This window comes from Acanthochromis polyacanthus, chromosome 7, assembly GCF_021347895.1.
Source record: "Acanthochromis polyacanthus isolate Apoly-LR-REF ecotype Palm Island chromosome 7, KAUST_Apoly_ChrSc, whole genome shotgun sequence".
NCBI classification, from domain to species: Eukaryota; Metazoa; Chordata; class Actinopteri; family Pomacentridae; genus Acanthochromis; species Acanthochromis polyacanthus.
In genome coordinates this window covers 15,765,563-15,784,109 of record NC_067119.1, presented here as the reverse complement: position 1 = coordinate 15,784,109, position 18,547 = coordinate 15,765,563, and the positions used below count along the sequence as shown (strand labels likewise).

At 38.8% G+C, this 18,547-nt stretch overlaps 1 protein-coding gene across 1 annotated transcript in view; it reads left to right on the top strand.

Moving 5' to 3' along the window:
• Positions 1-18,547, top strand: part of ipo11 (importin 11) — a 142,627-nt gene that overhangs the window by 5,689 nt on the left and 118,391 nt on the right. Inside the window, exons 3-7 of the mRNA XM_022199970.2 lie at positions 1,428-1,528; positions 7,435-7,507; positions 9,298-9,501; positions 16,180-16,312; positions 16,612-16,670. Of these exons, the coding sequence (XP_022055662.1) occupies positions 1,428-1,528; positions 7,435-7,507; positions 9,298-9,501; positions 16,180-16,312; positions 16,612-16,670 (570 nt within the window). The remainder of the gene's footprint in view (positions 1-1,427; positions 1,529-7,434; positions 7,508-9,297; positions 9,502-16,179; positions 16,313-16,611; positions 16,671-18,547) is intronic.

Genomic DNA, 18,547 nt, shown 5'->3' with positions numbered 1-18,547 from the left:
TTGCCCGTAGGTGTGAATGCAAGAGTGATTGTTTGTCTGTATATGTAGCCCTGTGACAGACTGGCGACCTGTCCAGGGTGTCGCCTGCCTGGGATAGGCTCCAGTGAGGATAAAGCGGTGTATAGAGAATGGATGGATGGAAATTTTTGTCAAAAAAGCCTAATTATATTGACCATGATTCCATGTATAAAAGCAGCAACAGGCTGAAACATCCTTGTTGAGTGAATACTTTTTATAGACATTGTCCATTGTGGAAAAGAGAGAAAACAGCTTGAGTGTATTTTACAAGACACATTCATAAATTTCACTGTGACTTGTGCTACATTACATTTGTCTCATTTGTACGCTACACAGAGGAAATGACTGTCTGTTTAACTGCCATGACATACAAAGTTTTACAGTGGAAAAAAAACAAAACATTAACATGGTAACAGATGTTTTGAAGACACTTAAATCTCCATTTGTTTTCTTTACCAAAACCATATGTCCTTTGGGGTTTTGAGCGCTGGGAGTCTGAAATTAGTTGAGCTCCAAGTGTTTTCCAGTGTTTTCTCCCCAAAGTCACAGATGACTCAGCATTTGATAAGACATTCTCAACAAAATTGTGTTTATGCTTCATTTTGTGCAGCTGCCTGTGATGCCTTGGTCCATAGCAATTAAGCCAAGGTGTGCAATGTGCCCTATCTCATTTGGTTTATGAGCGTCTCCGTCGCTGTGTGGGGAGAGACAGCATTAGTAAATCAAATGTCAGCCAAGCCAGCTAAATTCCAGTTGCAGTGATAGATCTAATAAACTTTTAGTGGCAGTGGGCTGGTTTTTACTTGCATGTTCAAATCAATACCCACACTGCCACTCTGCTGATGGTCTTCATTTCCCTAGATGCAGCAGATGAATGTTTAATATCAGTAATAAAGCAAAAATAAAATGTAAATGTTCCTATTTCACTCATGTTTTTTCCTTCACACCTCCTTAACCTGAACATATTGGAGCCAAGATTGTAATCTGTGATATTACTGTGCTGCTCTTTATGGAGCTCTTGTTTTTGCACTGTGAAGGAGAAGGACTCTGACAACACTGACAGCACTGTGACATTTTCTAAGGTTAAAGCTGCATTTTCCTGCTCAGAAATGTTCATCTTGCATTCATAGGAAGTTAAACTAAATTCATGTATACAACTTTGACACTCTTGATCACTGAGGGTTGAGTCGATGCACCTTGTATTTTAACGCTGGCATCCCTAAAGAGTAGCTTGATAGCATCACAGGTCTGTCATTGTGCTTCAGTTTGATCAGTGTTGTTATCTTTTTTTCCCCACTAGTGTCTCTTCAGCTGTTACGCTTTATGAAAACAAGCCAGTCTTTAAATTGCCTTCTCATCTGAGCTAAGAATGCAGTGTTAGCTAAGTATATATGTTTTCCTTTTAACAGAATATCTTCAATAACCACATGCTGGATGTGAACGTCAGGTGGCTGGCCGTGCTGTACTTCAAAAATGGCATTGACAGATATTGGAGGAGAGTAGCGCCTCAGTAAGTGCCTGTTTGTGCCTCTCGTTCCCTTTCTGCTGTCAGCAGCACTCTCTCTTTTCCATCTTGGGCTTTTGCTTTTTCTGTCCTCCACTGTTCATCTTCACTCCCTCATTCATTGTCTCATCCAATCTTGCACTGTCTATTCATCAGTCCTAATCTCTTTGCCTGTTTATGAGGCTTTGTCGTTCTCTTCAGATCTTTTTTGTCACAGATTTGTAGTTGCATTTTTCTGTTTTGTCTCTCATTGTGTCTCATTGCCTTCATTTTCTCATTGTCTTTTACCAGTTTTAGCTTATGTCTGCAGTTCTCTCTCCACCACTTTTCATAGCCATCGTCTTTCTGTTTTTTATACATTCCATCCTGATGATTCGTATCATTGTGATTCGATTTTATACTAAGTTTATTCTTTTGTGTCTCTTTGTCTGCTGTTAGATCGGCTTTGAGTATTTAGAGCTCGCCGTCTGTCTTTGGGTACCTGACTAGCAGGCTTTTGTTAGATTTGAATTGAACGTTTGCTCTTAAATTCACAGGACAGTGGCTGGCCGGAGGTAATCAGTCCTTCCTCAGCACTCTGTCGCCACTCTTTGACCACATCAAATTATTGCTATTCTCTTCTTTCTTTGTAAAGTTTTCTCCCCTTACCAAAGTTGTTTTGCTCTTGTCAGTAGTTCAGTAAACTGAATTTCATTTGCAGAGTGCTGTGCAAGGGTTTTTCTTGGTCTATTTTAGTGATTACCTTTGAACCACTGCCTGTTATCCAGGGGCTGCATTCTTTACCACATAGCGCAGTGCATGTAATGTCAGTGTCAGAAGCGTAAGCTACATTACAGAGTATTTTTTATTGTGTTGTTGCTGTTTACAGTGATGTGCAGTAATGTTCTGAAGTTCAGTTAAAAATTGTGTATTTAGTGGTGTAACAGACTGTAGTTGATCTGTATGGATCCTCACCCACGGTTTTACACAAATGTGATCAATTGTAAAGTTCAACCATCGTAGTGTGAAATTCCGTTTTGCTGCTGCTGTTATTTTTTTTAAAAATAACTAGAGGGGTAAACCAAGGTACTAACTGGCCAAATGAAACCAGATTTGCACCAAAATGTACTTGGCCAAGCTCAACCTCTCCACCAAGTGTCATGAAATCGGGTGGGATAGTTTTTGCATAAACAATTTACAGACAAACACTGAAAATTGTATGTAGGGAAAAATTCCCTGAAGCTTGACACAGAGTTGCAGTGACAAGGTACAAAGCAGTTGCTTCTTTACTTAAACAAGGCATGCTAAATGCATTTTTTGTCTCTTTTTTTTGTTTTGTTGATCTGAAAAAAATGATGGCTCAAAAGATGATACGATCCAAACCGTGAGTTTTCTTTTGCACCCCCAATAATCTAGGAGAGAAAACAAACAATCTGACAGAGAAATATTGTTAAAGTAATTTGAAATGCCTATTAAATATTTGCAATATTTTGACATATTTCCTTTATTTTTTTTTAACTTCTGTGAGCATATTCCCACATTTAGATGAAATAAAGTGGTGAGATACTTCTGGTGCAGGTACAATTAGCAGTCAGTGCGCCATCCTGGTTAATGTGAGGTTTTTGCATCAGCCCCTCTGTGAGCAGATGACAATCATTACAACACACCATACCTGAAAAAAGCACAGGCCTGGGCCATAATGAAAAATTACTCCATTCAGTTATGGCTGCAAGTTTCACACCTCCAGCATTGTGCATACTGGGTCATTGGCATGACTGTGCCGCTTAAGGGTAATGGTGCCATCATTGGTGTTATTAGTTCCACCTGTGCTGCTGCTGTGAAAAGGTCAGTTGCTTTTTCATAACCTGGAAAAACCTTCTCTCTTACCCTTTCAGTAATGAATTGAGAACTATTTAAATATATTTAAGGTACAAAAGAGCTGTATCATGCAAAATGTATTTGCTTCACACATTGCATACAGATTTTTCAGGAAGTGCTGAACAAGTCAAGACACGAATGTAAATAAGAACGCAAATTCATAAGAGAAGTAACAACCGAAAGCAAAAACTACAAAAATGTATAATAAATTTTAAAAGTTTAGTAGATATTGTTAAAAAAATAACTAATGGCATATAAGTTTCTCGTCAAAAGCCAGGTTAAGAGATAGTTTTTACATTTGTTTCAACACTTACTTTTGTAAGATCCTAAGTCAGACTGTTCCAGTTCCTCAAAACATTAAACCTAAAGCTACCTCAGCAAAAGCAGAAGCATTTTAAAAAGTACTCATTAAAAGTAATTCAAGGTAGTGAGAGAACTTCAGTTCTGTGATTTATATATATATTTTTTCCCATTCCTCATTGTTTCAAGGTTAGCCACAAACTGCACATAGTACGTACCGTCCTTCTGACTACATTGAAAACTCCTGATCGGATGCTACCAGGTTGTGCATTTATGAGGGATGAAGCAGTGCATATTTTGTGCGAGATATTTCGATTTAACTGAATGATTTAGAGTGTATATGGTGGAGCTGTAGCAGTAGATTTGTTTTAATGTTATTTATTTTGTCAGTATTTTAAATATTTTAAAGAATGCTAGACTCTTGATGTGATGTGAGTCATCTCCTCAACTTGATAGCAACTGCTTTTAAAAATATAGTGTGCCATAGTTTGATGTTGCAATACTTTTGTTAATGTGTCATTCTCATAAACATGTCAGCCTACACAGGCTGTACGTGACACATCCAGTTTTTATAAGCCAGGTGCAGAATGCATGCATTTGCATAATTCTGTCAAACTGCTGACAAGCATGCTCATTCCTGTTCACCGATGTCTTTTCCTTGAAAAGGTTTCAAAATATTTTTTTCAATGTTTTGCTAAGAAGATGTGAAAAAGAGCAGCAAACATATCTAATGGATTAACACTGAAATGAATCCTTGCAAAATAACGTTGTACCTGTTGAGAAAAAGACAAAAGTTGGCACTACCTGCTGAGCGAATGACTCACCTGAGCTACATACAGTTGTGATAAAGATGTTTTCACACCAAATCTGCTTTTATTCTGTGTTGTTTTCTGAAATTAATTTCTGGGGTAGAGCTCAGCCAACATGCTATGTAGTTGAACTGAAAACATCTAAAAAGCGAAGAAATGTATTATTTAGCCGTTCTTTTTCCAGATATCTTCACTCTCTGTTCATTCTGAATCATCTTTGGCCTTTGTTCGTTTGTCACTTTCTGTCACATTTTCTGTCCCTGCTTATAAACACAAAATCAAAGCTCAGATGCTCTCTTGCTTATGTTAATATACTGTATCTTTTAATCTTTCGTCTTGTATTTCTTCAAAGCTCGCCTCACCCTCTGATTCCCAAAATATGTGTGTGTGTGTAGCAAATCTTGTTTCACAAATTCGCACACTCCCTCCTAGTAATTTCTCTTCCACCCGTATCTCTTTCTGCCCAGGGTTACAGCATGATTCATTTTTCACTCTTCTTCACATCAGACTCTCTCTCTCTGCCTGGCTTCAGCTGTAGTTGAAATAGACAGTACAGGGTAAATATTCACATTGTCACTATTCTGTGCAAGCTCCTTGTTCTGCATGAAAAGTAAGACATGTTGTAGATTACACGGTCAAAGTTGGAGGAAAACAGCGGGTTTATCCAAAGTTTACTGATTAAATGAAGCAGCTGGCAGGTCCTAAACTGTAGAATGTCTCACATTTAATCGATATAATAAATTCTATACCAAGCTGGCAGATTGTCATTCATATCTTCATTATTTTCGAGTCTGTGGTGTCTAGAATCTGAAATGAAATGCTACATGTTTACGCAGAAAGCATTTTAGGTGTGGTTTTGAGTTTGCCCGTCTCGCGCAATGGATTTGTCTGTTTTTTTGTTTTGCAGTTGTCTGGACTGCTATATGCACATAACAGCAGCCTGATGGGGATTTTTAGGCTTCATATTTATTTTTCTTCTCTTTACACATCTAGCATTGGTAACTGTGCATTTTGAGTGTTTTCAAAACATGAGAAAGTTACGCTTATCACAGTACCTGAAGGCCTGCATATACACACACACACACACACACACACACACACACACACACACACACACACACACACACACACACACACACACACACACACACACAGAGTACTTGTCATTCTGCTTCCTTGCATCTTTTCTCCTCCTGTATGCCCAGAAATCATTCCACCTCCACCTTCACGGAGGATCTTCCAGTTACTTAAATGCACCTCAAGAATACGAGGAGAGATGTGGCTTGCGGGAGAGCTTAGAGTGAGGAAACATAGATGTGTTCTCCCTCTCACATCTTCAACATCTTCACTGAAATGAGCTTTCAGTAAATGCGGGGAAGACACACAAGTCAGTGAAGGAGATGCTTTGGCATCGTGAAAACACCCCCAGATGGAGCAATTGCTGCGCCTGATGTCTGCTAAATGGGCAGCGCACACTATGCTTTCTGTGTAGCCATTGGGTGCTTTTCATTATGCTAACTTTAGCTTCCTAGTGTCCTCGCGCTCTCCACTCACGACCTGGAAATTGTTCCCCCTCCACCATCACAGTGATTTTTCAAGGTATGAGGAGAGAGGAGGCTTTTGGAAGAAGCTTAAAGTGAGGAAACACAGGTGTATCCTACGCAAAACTTGTTTATCATGGCGTGATGTAAAACTGCTGCATTTTCATGGGTGCTAGTTGGATTTGACAGGTGATATGGCTATGCATCATAAGCAACTGCTGTAACTGAAGACTGACGCTATGGAACAAAGGATTTCTCATTTGGCTCCCTCCTTCTTCATGCCCCTCTCTTTCATATCCTTGCCAAGAGGAGCTAAGATGTGAGGAAGCGACACGAGAGATGACACGTCAGCATAAAGAAAAGATGAATTTATCTAATAATTAAATGGAAATTCAAATTAGGACTAGTCTGTAAGTACAAGAGTATTCAGAAAACGAAGCACAGCTATTCAATAAGGTCAAATATTGTCCAAAAAAAGCCATTTGTAGCCACTGAACGTATTCTTCAGTCGTTAAATTGTATTTTTAATGCAGCTGAAAGGAGTCACATACATATTATACAAAAAAGCATGACCACAATGTGCAAAACAACTTTTAAAATGCGTACCTTCTATGTAAAAGTCCACATGTTTGTGCTGAATGTGGTTGCGCATTGCTCCAGTTGAGTAATCATATACCAGTGTACGCCAGCAGAGCCTAAATACTACCTTATTATCCTTTTCCAGATTGAAATACTGCCAAATTGTGCTGGTTATATGAGATGTCATCTGCCCCCTCTGCTGATTTACAACATCCACGTGGATTGTGTGGTGAAAGGAGGCCTGCAAAGCATCTTATGCACAACAGTTAACCTGCGTTGCACATGCATAAAATGTTAATATTTGTTGAACAGACTAGAATTTCTTATGCAGATTAGTGAGGCTAGCAACATTTCATCGAATAACATTGCAGATGCTGAGCTGCCACCCTGCTGTCGTAATGCGACATGTCGGAGCTGGTACTCTCACCTTCAGCTTGAATGATTGTGTTTTATTTTTGGGGACAGGAATTTGTATGCATGTCCTTCCAGCCTTATGTTGGAATCTGTTTTTCTTTTATTCTTGTTTCTGTGTCTGTATGTGTATAAAATCTTAATGGATTCAGTAAATGTGCAATATCATGTCAATGAGTAAAGAAGCTGCACTAATTCTACAAAAAGACAGTAGAAAAATTAGTTTTAATGTTTGCTCCAGAGTCTATTCAGATGGTCAATGAGAGGCATCTTACGTCATCATCATCATATCTGTGGATGTTTTTTTTGTGTGTGCTTATTTGTCCATATTCAGTACTTTCTTTTTTCTGTCTTCTTTGCTCTCTCCTGGACTGCTTCCCTCCTCTGAGCATCTTTTTGATTGGTTTGTTTACAGCGCACTATCAGAAGAGGAGAAGACGTCACTGCGTGCTGGTCTCATCACAAACTTCAATGAGCCTGTCAATCAGGTTAGTGGGGGGAAATAGGATGCCTGCAGAAGAAGTGGAAGAAAATAAAATGTGTTTTATTGTCATATATTGATAAAACTGAAACAGCAACTTTCTTTGGAAACTGGTAAAAGCATAACATTTTACTGTAGTTTGTCAAAGGGAAATATTATTTCATAACAGAAGATTTTTTACAAAATGATTAAAGGCAAAATTTTCTGTATGAAGACTATTTGGTCATCAATATGTTTCTTGATAAGACATTTTTTCACTCTCAGTACAAAGGAATACTATAACAAACAAAAAAATTGAGGATTCAATCAGCGTGTAATGCATCTGTCTCGAGGGACAAGGAGTGTGACCCTAAATTAAGGCCATCTATCCTGGTTTCTACAGCATGTATATCCCTGAGGGACAGCTGCCTCACATCAGGGCTGATTGAGTCCATATGGCAAGCAGTGAATACGATTTAAACACTATATGTCTTACCAGTCGGAGCTATTCCTTGTCAAATCAAAACTTGACAATGGTTGTGTTTTTTTGAGCAGATGACCAGGAGTGTTTTAGTGTTTTGTAGAGAGTGTAGATTTAGAAGTTCTACAATAGAAGCAAACTTTGTTTCATCATGTAGTTTTCTTAGAAAGCACAATGACTAAGCCAGCATTTGCATGCTTATTCATTATTTGCTACTTAATTCAATTAGTGTGTTTAAAGTATTGAGCAGGGACGTAATTGTCTTTAGCAAAGCATGCATTTTACAGACAATGCAGTACTGTTGTCTCTAATAGATTTTTAGTAGTGCTGTAAAACGGTAATATAGTGGAAATGGCTGGATTAATGGACTTGGAATTAAAAGTGAAATGGCCATTATTGAACATATTAGGTCACATCAAACATCAGCCTTGTTTGGCAGCAGACTAGACTGATGTTTGAACGATGTATTGGAAACCCTTCTTATTGTAACACAATACAATTCATCATCAGCACAAACTGCAGCCTAAATCAAGACCTTCATAAAACAGTACGAACAAAGACTCACATCTTCTGCATTAGACTGTATGAGTGTACCTCATGAACTGAGTGTGTCCGTTTTCCGATTTAAAAAAAAAAAAAAAAAAAAAGAAGTGATCTTTAATAGATGGATGCAGATGAACTGCATCTGTTTACTCAGCTGGATGTTTATGCTCACACTATGTTTACTGTGGAATCGTGACAACTTAAGTACTCTGGGAGGATGTATGAGATGTCCAATGAGTAGCCACATCTGTATATATTTAAGAATATAAAAAGACATGCTCGTAGTGTGTTTGAATGCTAACAGGACCTTTGATCTATAATTATACAATGCCCACTAAATGCTGAGGTATGAAGTGTCCTTTTCAGTCTGGATATTTGACCTCCCTTTTCATCTTAAACGATTTAGTGTCTTAACTCAAGTCTGTGTTGAAGACATGGGCAGGCTTGAAAGGTTATTGCTCAGCTCAGCACATTGTAGTGCCCAGAAACATTACGGTTATTGAAGCTGTGACAAGGTCTCCTGTCTGCATTCTTTTCAACAGCATGTTAATCCAGGTGACTGATTTCATCTGTCACGAATAGGAAAATATGTACATATACTGTTTATGATCGTTTCACATTCTGAGTTACATTTGTCCAAACTACTCATTTTAAAAGATATCCAAAAGGAAGCAGTTATTTAAAGTGTTCTAGATCTGGTAAAATTCCCGTCAACTTTGCTTCGGCATAGCCACCTTCTGCTGTGTTTATATTTTGCCGCCGGTCATGTTTTTCTCTCTGTGTTGTTCCAACAGATAGCAACCCAGATCGCAGTACTGATAGCCAAGGTGGCCCGTCTGGACTGCCCCAGGCAATGGCCAGAGCTCATCCCAATTCTGCTCGAGTCTGTGAAGGGTCAAGACGGCCTGCAGCAGCACAGAGCGCTGCTAACCTTCTATCATGTCACCAAAACCCTTGCATCCAAACGTCTGGCACAGGACAGACGGCTTTTCCAGGATGTAAGTGCACACTATAAGCTGTTTCTCTTTTATTCTATACCATTACTTGTCATTCTTCGTCATTCATTGCCCTTCTCTGACTTTTAAAAAAAATCCTTTACCCTTAATGTTGTAGTTGGGAACACTTGTATACATGGTTATTTTAGGTGAACTTGTAAAGAATAAAAAATCTGTACTTTGTCTATTGAACTTTTATGCTTTTGTAGTTTGTCGTCTTCTTTCTTTTCATTTGTTCAGCTGTAAGACTTTGTCATGTACCTGTTTTCCCTGAAAAACATTTTGAAGATGAAAAGATAGTAAGGGCATCTTGAGGGTTGCTTTTTTTCTGTTTCATATTTTGTCTGTAGGAGATGCTATTTAGCTGCTGTAAGAGACATGTCAAATTCAAGATTTATTGCAACCACATTACATATGCACGAATATCTGGTTTTGTCCATTACCCAAGCATGATTGGCTAGTTTAGTAATAGATTTATGTGTGTTGCATGTGTTTTAGAGTAGGATTGTGTTAGAGGGAGAAGGTTTCAGTGTGAGTAAATGTTTCTTTCCAGTGAATTGGGACAGACACTTTTTTTTTTTTTTTTTTTTTTACCGTCCATTTAAACAACATTGTGAGTAAAAAGGCTGGTGTTTAGCATAAGGGTTGAGGGGAATGAGATGATCAAACAGACCAACACAGGGAGAAAGAGACACTCATGAGAAGCAGTGGCTGAGACCAGATAGTTGGATGTGAGGCAGAGGAATCTTCTATGCCAAAATTTCTGCCCGTAGGCCACACAAGAACCAAAGGCAGCCTGAGCCCCATTAAAGAACAATTTCTGAATGATGCACTGATGACTTGGACAGTAAATTGTTTGTCCAGTGTTCTCTCCTCTCTGTCACAACACAGCTGGCTCGATGGCCAGCGTGCCACACTCTGTTTTAATTTTAGTAATGCTTTTCACCTCTTGAGTTTAAGCGTTGTGTAATGTGACCGCAGGACATCGTCAGAAATTTTTATTCCTTAAGTGAAATAGGTTTCTGTAGCTGTAAGAATTTACTGTGCTGGTTATTAGTATTCACAACTCCATCGGTCAGTATTGTGTCTGCATTGTGGGAAGCCTCTGTTCATCATCCCAGATCCCACACTTGATTATGGAGACAGCATTGCTCAAATAAAAAGTCAGACTTTGAAACAAGAGAAATATCTATTTTAGTTCTGCTTGTTTTAATTTGGAAAAAACAAAGAGATTAATAGTTGTCATTTCCCCAAATATTATGTGTTTGTATTGTTGTTGGTATACACTGTACAGATGCACACACACTATTTAATGCAGTTATAAGGTGTACAAAAGTATATTTACGTGTGTGGGTGTTGAAGAGTATGTCTTGCTGTACCCAGTGAGTGTGTGCACTTCTCTGTAGTCCCAGCCAAAGCAGCTAGAAGAGAATGTTGACTCCTCTATGGGAGCCGATGCACTGATAGCAGCACATTAGCGCTCTTTGTTTGCTCGTTGTTAGGATGAGGCTGCAAACTGTACTTCTTCACCAAATGCAGAACTAAATTAGATAGTGAGAAGAAAAGGGAAAGAGGAGATGATACAGAGCCCTGGTGTGGGTGTTTAAAATAAGTGATGGAAGGAACCAAGGGCTTCTGGAGACAGGAGGAGGGATCACATCAGAACTTATGGGTAATGAAGGAAATTGTGTAAAGATAAAATTGAGGCTGAATTCAAGAAGGAGGAGGAAGGATTGGGGTCACTTTGAGAAGTGATTTCTGAGACCCAACTTTTAGAAATATCATTAATGAAAGTATGGATCTTTAAATGTGGGGAAAGTGAGGAGAGTGGATGAAGAAAAATCATGAGAAATAATTTTTGTTCTTTCTCTTCTTCATCGTCTTTGTCTTTCTTTGTCGTCTTCTTTGTATTTGTGTTCTTCATCTTCTTTATCTTTGTGTTCTTTGTCTTCATCTTTTTCTTTATCTGTCTTCTTTACCTTCTTTCACCTTCTTTGTCATCTTCTTCATCATCTTCTTCGTCTTCTTTGTCTTCTTCTTGCTACTACTACAGTTGTGGCATTGATTCCTCAAGATACTGGAAACACTCCTTTGAGATTCTGCTCTGTGTTAACTTGGTAGCATTTCTGCTGATTTATCAGCTGCACACTCATATTGCCAATCTTCTGTTCTACCACATCCCAAAGGTGTTCTTTGGATTGGATTGCGGAGCTGGTAGCTGGGGAGTCCACTGAAGTACAGGGAACTCATTGTCATGTTAATAAAACCAATTGGATTTGCTGTTGCATTCACACAATGATGAGTTGTATAAGGAGGCCTAGAATACATTCCCCATACCATTATTACACCACCACCAGCAGCAGGAAGTGTTGACACAAGGAAGGTAGGGTTCTTGAATTCGTTAAACCACTGCAGCATCAGCAGAGATGATTCAGCAGATCAGACTGTTTTTTTCCAGTCTTCAGCTGACGAGTTTTGGTGAGCCGGTGTCTGTGGCAGGCCTGCATTTCTGCTCTTGGCAGAGTGGATCCTGACATGGTCTTCTGCTGTTGTAGCCCGTCCGCCTTGAGGGTGTATGTGTTCTGAGGCTGAGAAGCTTTTCTGCTTATCACAGTTGTATAGAGGGTTAACTGAGTTACTGTACCCTTTCTGTCAGCTCCAACTATACTAGCCATTCTTCTCTGTCCTCTCTCATCCATACGGCATATTTGTGTGCAGAGCTGCTGCTCACTGAATGTTTTTTTGTTTTTCTCCCACCATTCCAAGCAAACTCTGGACTCCTTGGGGGTGGAAAATCCCCTGATATCAGCATTTTTACAAATACTCATACCAGCCTATCTGGCACCAGCAATCATGACACAATCAAGGTTACTGAGATCACATTTTCCCCACCTAGATGTCTGATGTGAACATTAACATCTGCATATTTTTAGACAATGCACTGTTGCCACATGATGTGCTATATGGGGAATGGGATCGATAATGTCTTTGTGCTTTTAAATGACAATAGAGGAGTAATATCCCACGGGATGGGTATATATAAACACATTGTCAGATAGAATGAACTGCGCTTTTCTCAAGCTATTGGTGTGAGATGAAATAGGGAATGGTCTCGCAGATGGAGAAAATTGTTCGCTTTTATTGAAATTTGCCTCTCTGTTGTCTTTGTCTGCAGTTGTGAAAAGGAGCAGACACATGCATGCACACCACACACACAGGCCTCGAAACTGCAGTGCTTTACAAGCGCACACATTCCACAGGGATGGGAAAAATAATTGATTCCTAGATGCATTCTAATTCTCTGTTGAATTGTCGATTCAGCAACAGTTCTGTAAACTCATTATTTGGAAGTTCGATAGTTCCACAATCACTTTGAAGTGCTTTGCTACCAGCAGAGTGGATTGAAGCCGTCAGTTGACTGTTCTGAAGTTGCATGTAAAGGTGATGTAATCAGTAATCAGGGGACTCCATTAGTTTGTTTGTGCAGTAGGTTATGGTGGGAGCTACTTTTTTCAGTTCTTGTGTTGTTTTGCAATGTTTATCAGTACACCTGAGGTCATGATAGGAACTGTAGTCTGTCTCAGAGATTTTACATGAAGCTTTGAAATGCCTCACCTTCAGCCACACTGATGAAGCCTTCCATCTTGTGAATGTGGAATAGGCCCATACTACAGTGCAGGATTTAAGGTTAGCAATGTAACCTGAGCTTTAACCCTGGATTTTCAGGATTACAATGCTGGTTCGCTTCCTACTCAGTTATATATCCCCATGGTGACTCATACTGTACTCATATCCCGCACCAGATCATGTTTGTTATGACAGAGCGGGGCGTATAAAAACACCTCCTGTGGACCCATTGATTTTCTTGAAAAATGGCATCCCCATTCTCAGAGGTTCCCGTGGACTTTGGTGTGCAGATAGTCATATTGTGTCTGAGCAGGGCAGAGTTTTTAGAGACTCTTGAAACCCTTTGCTTTCCCTTGTGGGGGTAGATATTAGTATTAGTAGAGGAAACTCTAGTTTTTTTTTTTCTTATTGTGCTTGTTGCCTGAAAGCCGTTTACAAGTCATTTTATTCTTCTTTAGGCCTTTGCATAGCCATATAATCCTACAACACAGAGTGATTAAAGCACTAAAGCCTTATACTTGTTGACCATATGTAAAATCTACAGTAAGCCTACTAACCGGTTTGAGTGATGTTTTTATATATATATATATATTTTTTTATTTGCAACTAAAGAGTTTAAAACCACCAGAGTTGCAGCTTAAAGAAAATGGCTAAAACTGTCTTACATGCCATAAAAAGAGACTGTATCGAAGCAACACACTTAATTAAATACACAATCAAAATTATTATCCGATCTACTTGTGCCCTAATGATGGAGTAGTGATAGTGATCAGCCTAGTCAGTTAGACACTCATACAGTCAACATTTTGTTTTGTTTGTTTTTGCCAGCTTTTCTTCCTGGCTTTGGCTGCAGCAACTGTGTTATTATTTTTTACATGACTCGCATTTGTTAAGGATTGTAGTTCATCTTGTGAGAAATCCTCTGCTCTAGACGTGTTCATGTTTGTCATCCAGTGCCAACACCTCCTCTCTTTTGTGAGCATGCTCATAGCTGTATTCAGAAACCATGGTCTGACTTAAGAGCTAGATACCCTGCTTTAAATGAGTGATTCACATGACTGTGGTTGTTAGGCTTCCAAACCAGACGATGAAAAGATATCCTATGTTGAACTTGGTTGGTTCATCATCAGCTGCTCCCTTGTGCTAAATATTTTAGTGTTGCGTGTGTTGTGCAATTTACCAAGGGAATTGTTGTCGACTTCCATTGAGCTGTATGTTACATATCTGCTGTGTCTTGTCATGTTCAGGTTTAGAATTATCAGAAGTGTGATCACAGTATTAATGTTGCTTCATGGTTCTCTCAATGTTTTCACGTTTGAATCGCTCAGTCCTATGCCAATCTGTTGAATTTGCTGAAGGAGAAATGATTACTAGTAAAAATGACACTATTTTTGTGTGGAGATGTCCATATAATTCTGCATAAGCTAACTTGAACATGTGTTTAAAAGCTCTGACAAAGTTGGTGTTAGAAGTTATTTCAAGAAAAATGTTGATTGAGCTGCAATTCCGGTCCCTTGTAATTTCTCATGACACCATTCGTTTCACAGTATCTATGTGACGTGAGAGGAGCACCAGGATGTTAAGGGTTAATCTAGAAACTATGTGCATGACTCAGACTTCTAGATTACGGTTCAACATTTAGAGTTACCGTGGGAATGTTTTATGTTTTTTTTTTTGCAGTTGTTTAATCGGGACAGGAGGGAAATGCAATTAACATGTGAATACCGTTGTCCTGTATACACAAATGAGCAAATCACAATGAGGGACAAAGAGCTGAAACTTTGTGCCTCAGTGGGGCAAACAGAACTATAAGTTTCTCTATAGATTCTAAGTAGACTGATTATGTCACCTCCACCTTCAACCGGTGATTAAGATGGAAACACACTTTTTGTAAGAATCTGTTGCATTTGAAAAAGTGGATGCAGACCACCCGTGTATCATTTGTAGACATCTTCAAGTGTACGTTCAGGCCAATTCTGGGCCAGATTCCAGTTGAAATGAACTTGGATCCCCTGAAGAATATTAAGATGAAAAACAAACACAAACTCACACATCAGCTGATCAAGTGAAAATACAACCACAAGAGTGAGGAAGTCAAGAGAAGAATATGAGGTTGTTTGCTGAACTTGGCTCATCACTTTTAGGTTCCATGCATTGGATTAGTCTGGGATCTGAGGAATGGAAAGTGGCAAGCTCCAGAGAAATCTCTCCAAAGAAAAAGACTTGCCAGACTTGCAGTTTCTGTAAAGAATATATCAAAGCTGATGCTGTGCTGTCAAAGTAGGGATTTCTCTTTCAGCAGGCATACACCACCAACTTAACCATTGGTTCTCACATTTTTCCTACTTGACTTTTCAGTGCTACTCGCAGCATATCGCTTTTCTGGCAAAGAGTTACTTAGTTTTTTTTGTTTGAGATGTGGTGTTATTCAAATTTTCCACAGACTAATTTGCGTGCGGGTGTTTTCTTTGCCTTTGCCAAGTAGCAAACATTTATTCATCGCATTTAACAGTGTAAGGATACTGATGAGCTTTTGTTGCTTACTGTCTGAGTCAGGCGCTGACATTTAATGCTTACCCCTTTTTTTGTTCCAGTTGTTGTTTTTATGAAAACATCACCAAAGCATTATCCAAATTTATCATTTTGGTGTGGCAAATTTGTTGTTTTCTAAGCTTGTGGGCTGCACTATGCCCGACTCGGTTGATGGAGCTGATAATACTTTTGTCTGCATTCCTACTGATTTTGTTTTGCCATCACAGAGGACAATGTGATTAGTTTGGGCTCAAATTATAAAAATGACTGTAATTGGAAGTTCATTTGGAGCTAAATTAGACCTGTGGCTCTGAGGTCCCTCTTTGCTCCCTGTTTGTTTGAGTGTATTATGAGAAAATGCTTTCAAATTTGCATCAGCATCAGTGGCTGTGAGTCTGATGTTGAAGGTGCAGTTTGCAAGTGTTGATACATTTGTGTTTAGCAGAATGATCTCAAATGCATGCTCAGGTTGAGAATAATGGTATCTGTCTGTGACTCTACTGTTAATGTGTGTGTCTGCAGCTGGCGTCTGGCATCTACAGCTTTGCATGCTCCCTGTGGAGCCATCACACCGACTGCTTCCTCCAGCAGATCTATGCCAGAGATGAGGCTGCGGCGCTCAGCTCATTGGAGAGGACCCTGCTCTCTCTTAAAGGTAGAAACATTTGCACGCACACAAACTCACATTCCCTCTCACACATACAACACAACTGCATTCCCATGAAAAGCGGTGCAGTGATTTATTAATGCAAAATGGTAAATAAATCATGGCTTGAAATGACTGATTGCATGTTGTGTAATGCGATTTCAGCACGATTTCTATTACCGACAAAAATATAATTAAGTGGACAGGTTGTGAACTAATTGGGATATTTATAATGTGCTGCTATTTCAGCAAACACTATTAAAAAGTGAACTTTAATTATGTTTTTTTTTTCCATCCGGCCCTCTCAGTGCTTCGGAAGTTGACAGTCCATGGGTTTCAAGAGCCACAACAGAATATGGAAGTGATGGTGAGCCTTAAGTTATTTCACTTGTCTGCTATAGATCGTCTTATTTTGGAAAAGCTGATATTTTTCTGTTGGTGTTTTAGGTTGAAAATGACTCCAATCATTTTGTGCAGAGTATGGATGGCCATGATGATGGAGTGTCCCTTAAGCCTTGTCTTGGTTTAAAGAGTCAAGTTACTGTAGGAAAAAAGTCAAACCCAATGAAAGTGTTAATTCAATTCAGTTTAAATCTGTTCTAAAAAAATCCTCAGGGTGTGCCTGGATAGGGCTTTGGTTTCCCCATGGCTCAGAGTTAATGGAATCATTTGCACATAGTGACCCAGTCTTTTTAAGTCCAGCTCCAGATTCTGACTACTTCCCCTTTAGTCAAAGAATTGGTTTGGTGACAGAATAACAGTAGATGTTTTATAGAATAGTTGTAAAAATGCTAAGAAACTACACTTTGCTTTTTTATTTTAAACAACAAAAATGTATACTCTATTGTATATGCTTTAAAATTTTAAATGTAGATTCTCCAAGGTGTGGTTTGATGCTCAGTATTGCTATGGTAATGTTATCCATTCAGTCTGCACCTACAATAAGCACATTTTGCAGTCATGTGATGCTGCTAAATATGCTGAGTAGGAACATTGTATTCAGACATCCCACTCTTTGATAAAAGCTAATGCTTGAACGCACTTATCCACCAGAACAGAAACCTGAAACAACCCGTGTCGACCTTTAAGGGCACTGCTTTCAAGTTTTCGGGCTTTTAAGTACTTTTTAATATGAAGTTAAACAAATTGCTCTTGACTGATTGCCTTCACTGTCAAGTGAGATACTGTATTTGCAAATAAGAAGGGAAGGACTTTTTTATTTAACATATAAAGATAACTGTTAGACTTGGAGAATTTACTGCTGTGGACAATGCAGTCCTGACTCAAATGGTAACATTTTGATATACAAAAATCAGAACACGTAAGCCCGGTTGCAACAGTCTATCTTTAATTGAGACTATCAGTCAAAATAAAGTGGTAAATAACCTAATGACTAACTCCCTCAACTAACTAAAAAACATAGATCAGATTAGACAGGTATCAGAGGGGTACATTTTGACCTAGACTAAAACCCAAAGACAAAGAATGGAGAGTCATTTTCATTAGCATGTTTTTGAGTGTCAGAAGTTTCATTATTGTGGAAATATGCAATACTCTATCATCGCTTAGAATACCAAACGCACATGGCTGTGGCTTGTAAGCAAGAATTTGCATGTTTTTTTTAAAAATATATCATTATTAGTTGATTAGTTTTTATGTACTTGGTTGAACAAAACACAACCAGGCCCCTCAAAGAGCACAGACAACCACAGAGGCCAGTAGTTCACCCTTATGTGATATGTGATTTTGCAACCCAAGCCAGATCTGCACTAAAATTAGATTTGCTTAATCTGTTTTTTTTTCCTAATTTGTTTTTTTCCATGCCCCATCTCTCTGCTGAGTTTCATGAAAGTTTCCCCTGTAGTTTCTGCGTAATACTGCGAACAGACAAACTTAAATGAAAACATAACCTCCTCGGTGGAGGTAATTAAAGGACATAATTGGCGCAGCATTGCTTGGTCTAACTTATTTATGATATCTAAGGGCTCAGTCTATTAATTAAAAACAGAAAACTGATAATGAAAGTTAATGTTGGTTACTCACCAAAACGTTTAATTTAGCCTTATTGTCTTTGAGCAACCTTCAGCTGCAGTAAAAGCCGTTAAAGAAGGCCAACATGTCATGAGCATTATGAACTTGCTCAGTCTGCTGCTGCTGTGCTGTCTCTGTGTTTCTAGTGTTTTTAGTATTTCTGTCTTTCATTCCTTTGTTTATTTATGTTTTCTTTCTCTTAAATGGAAGAAG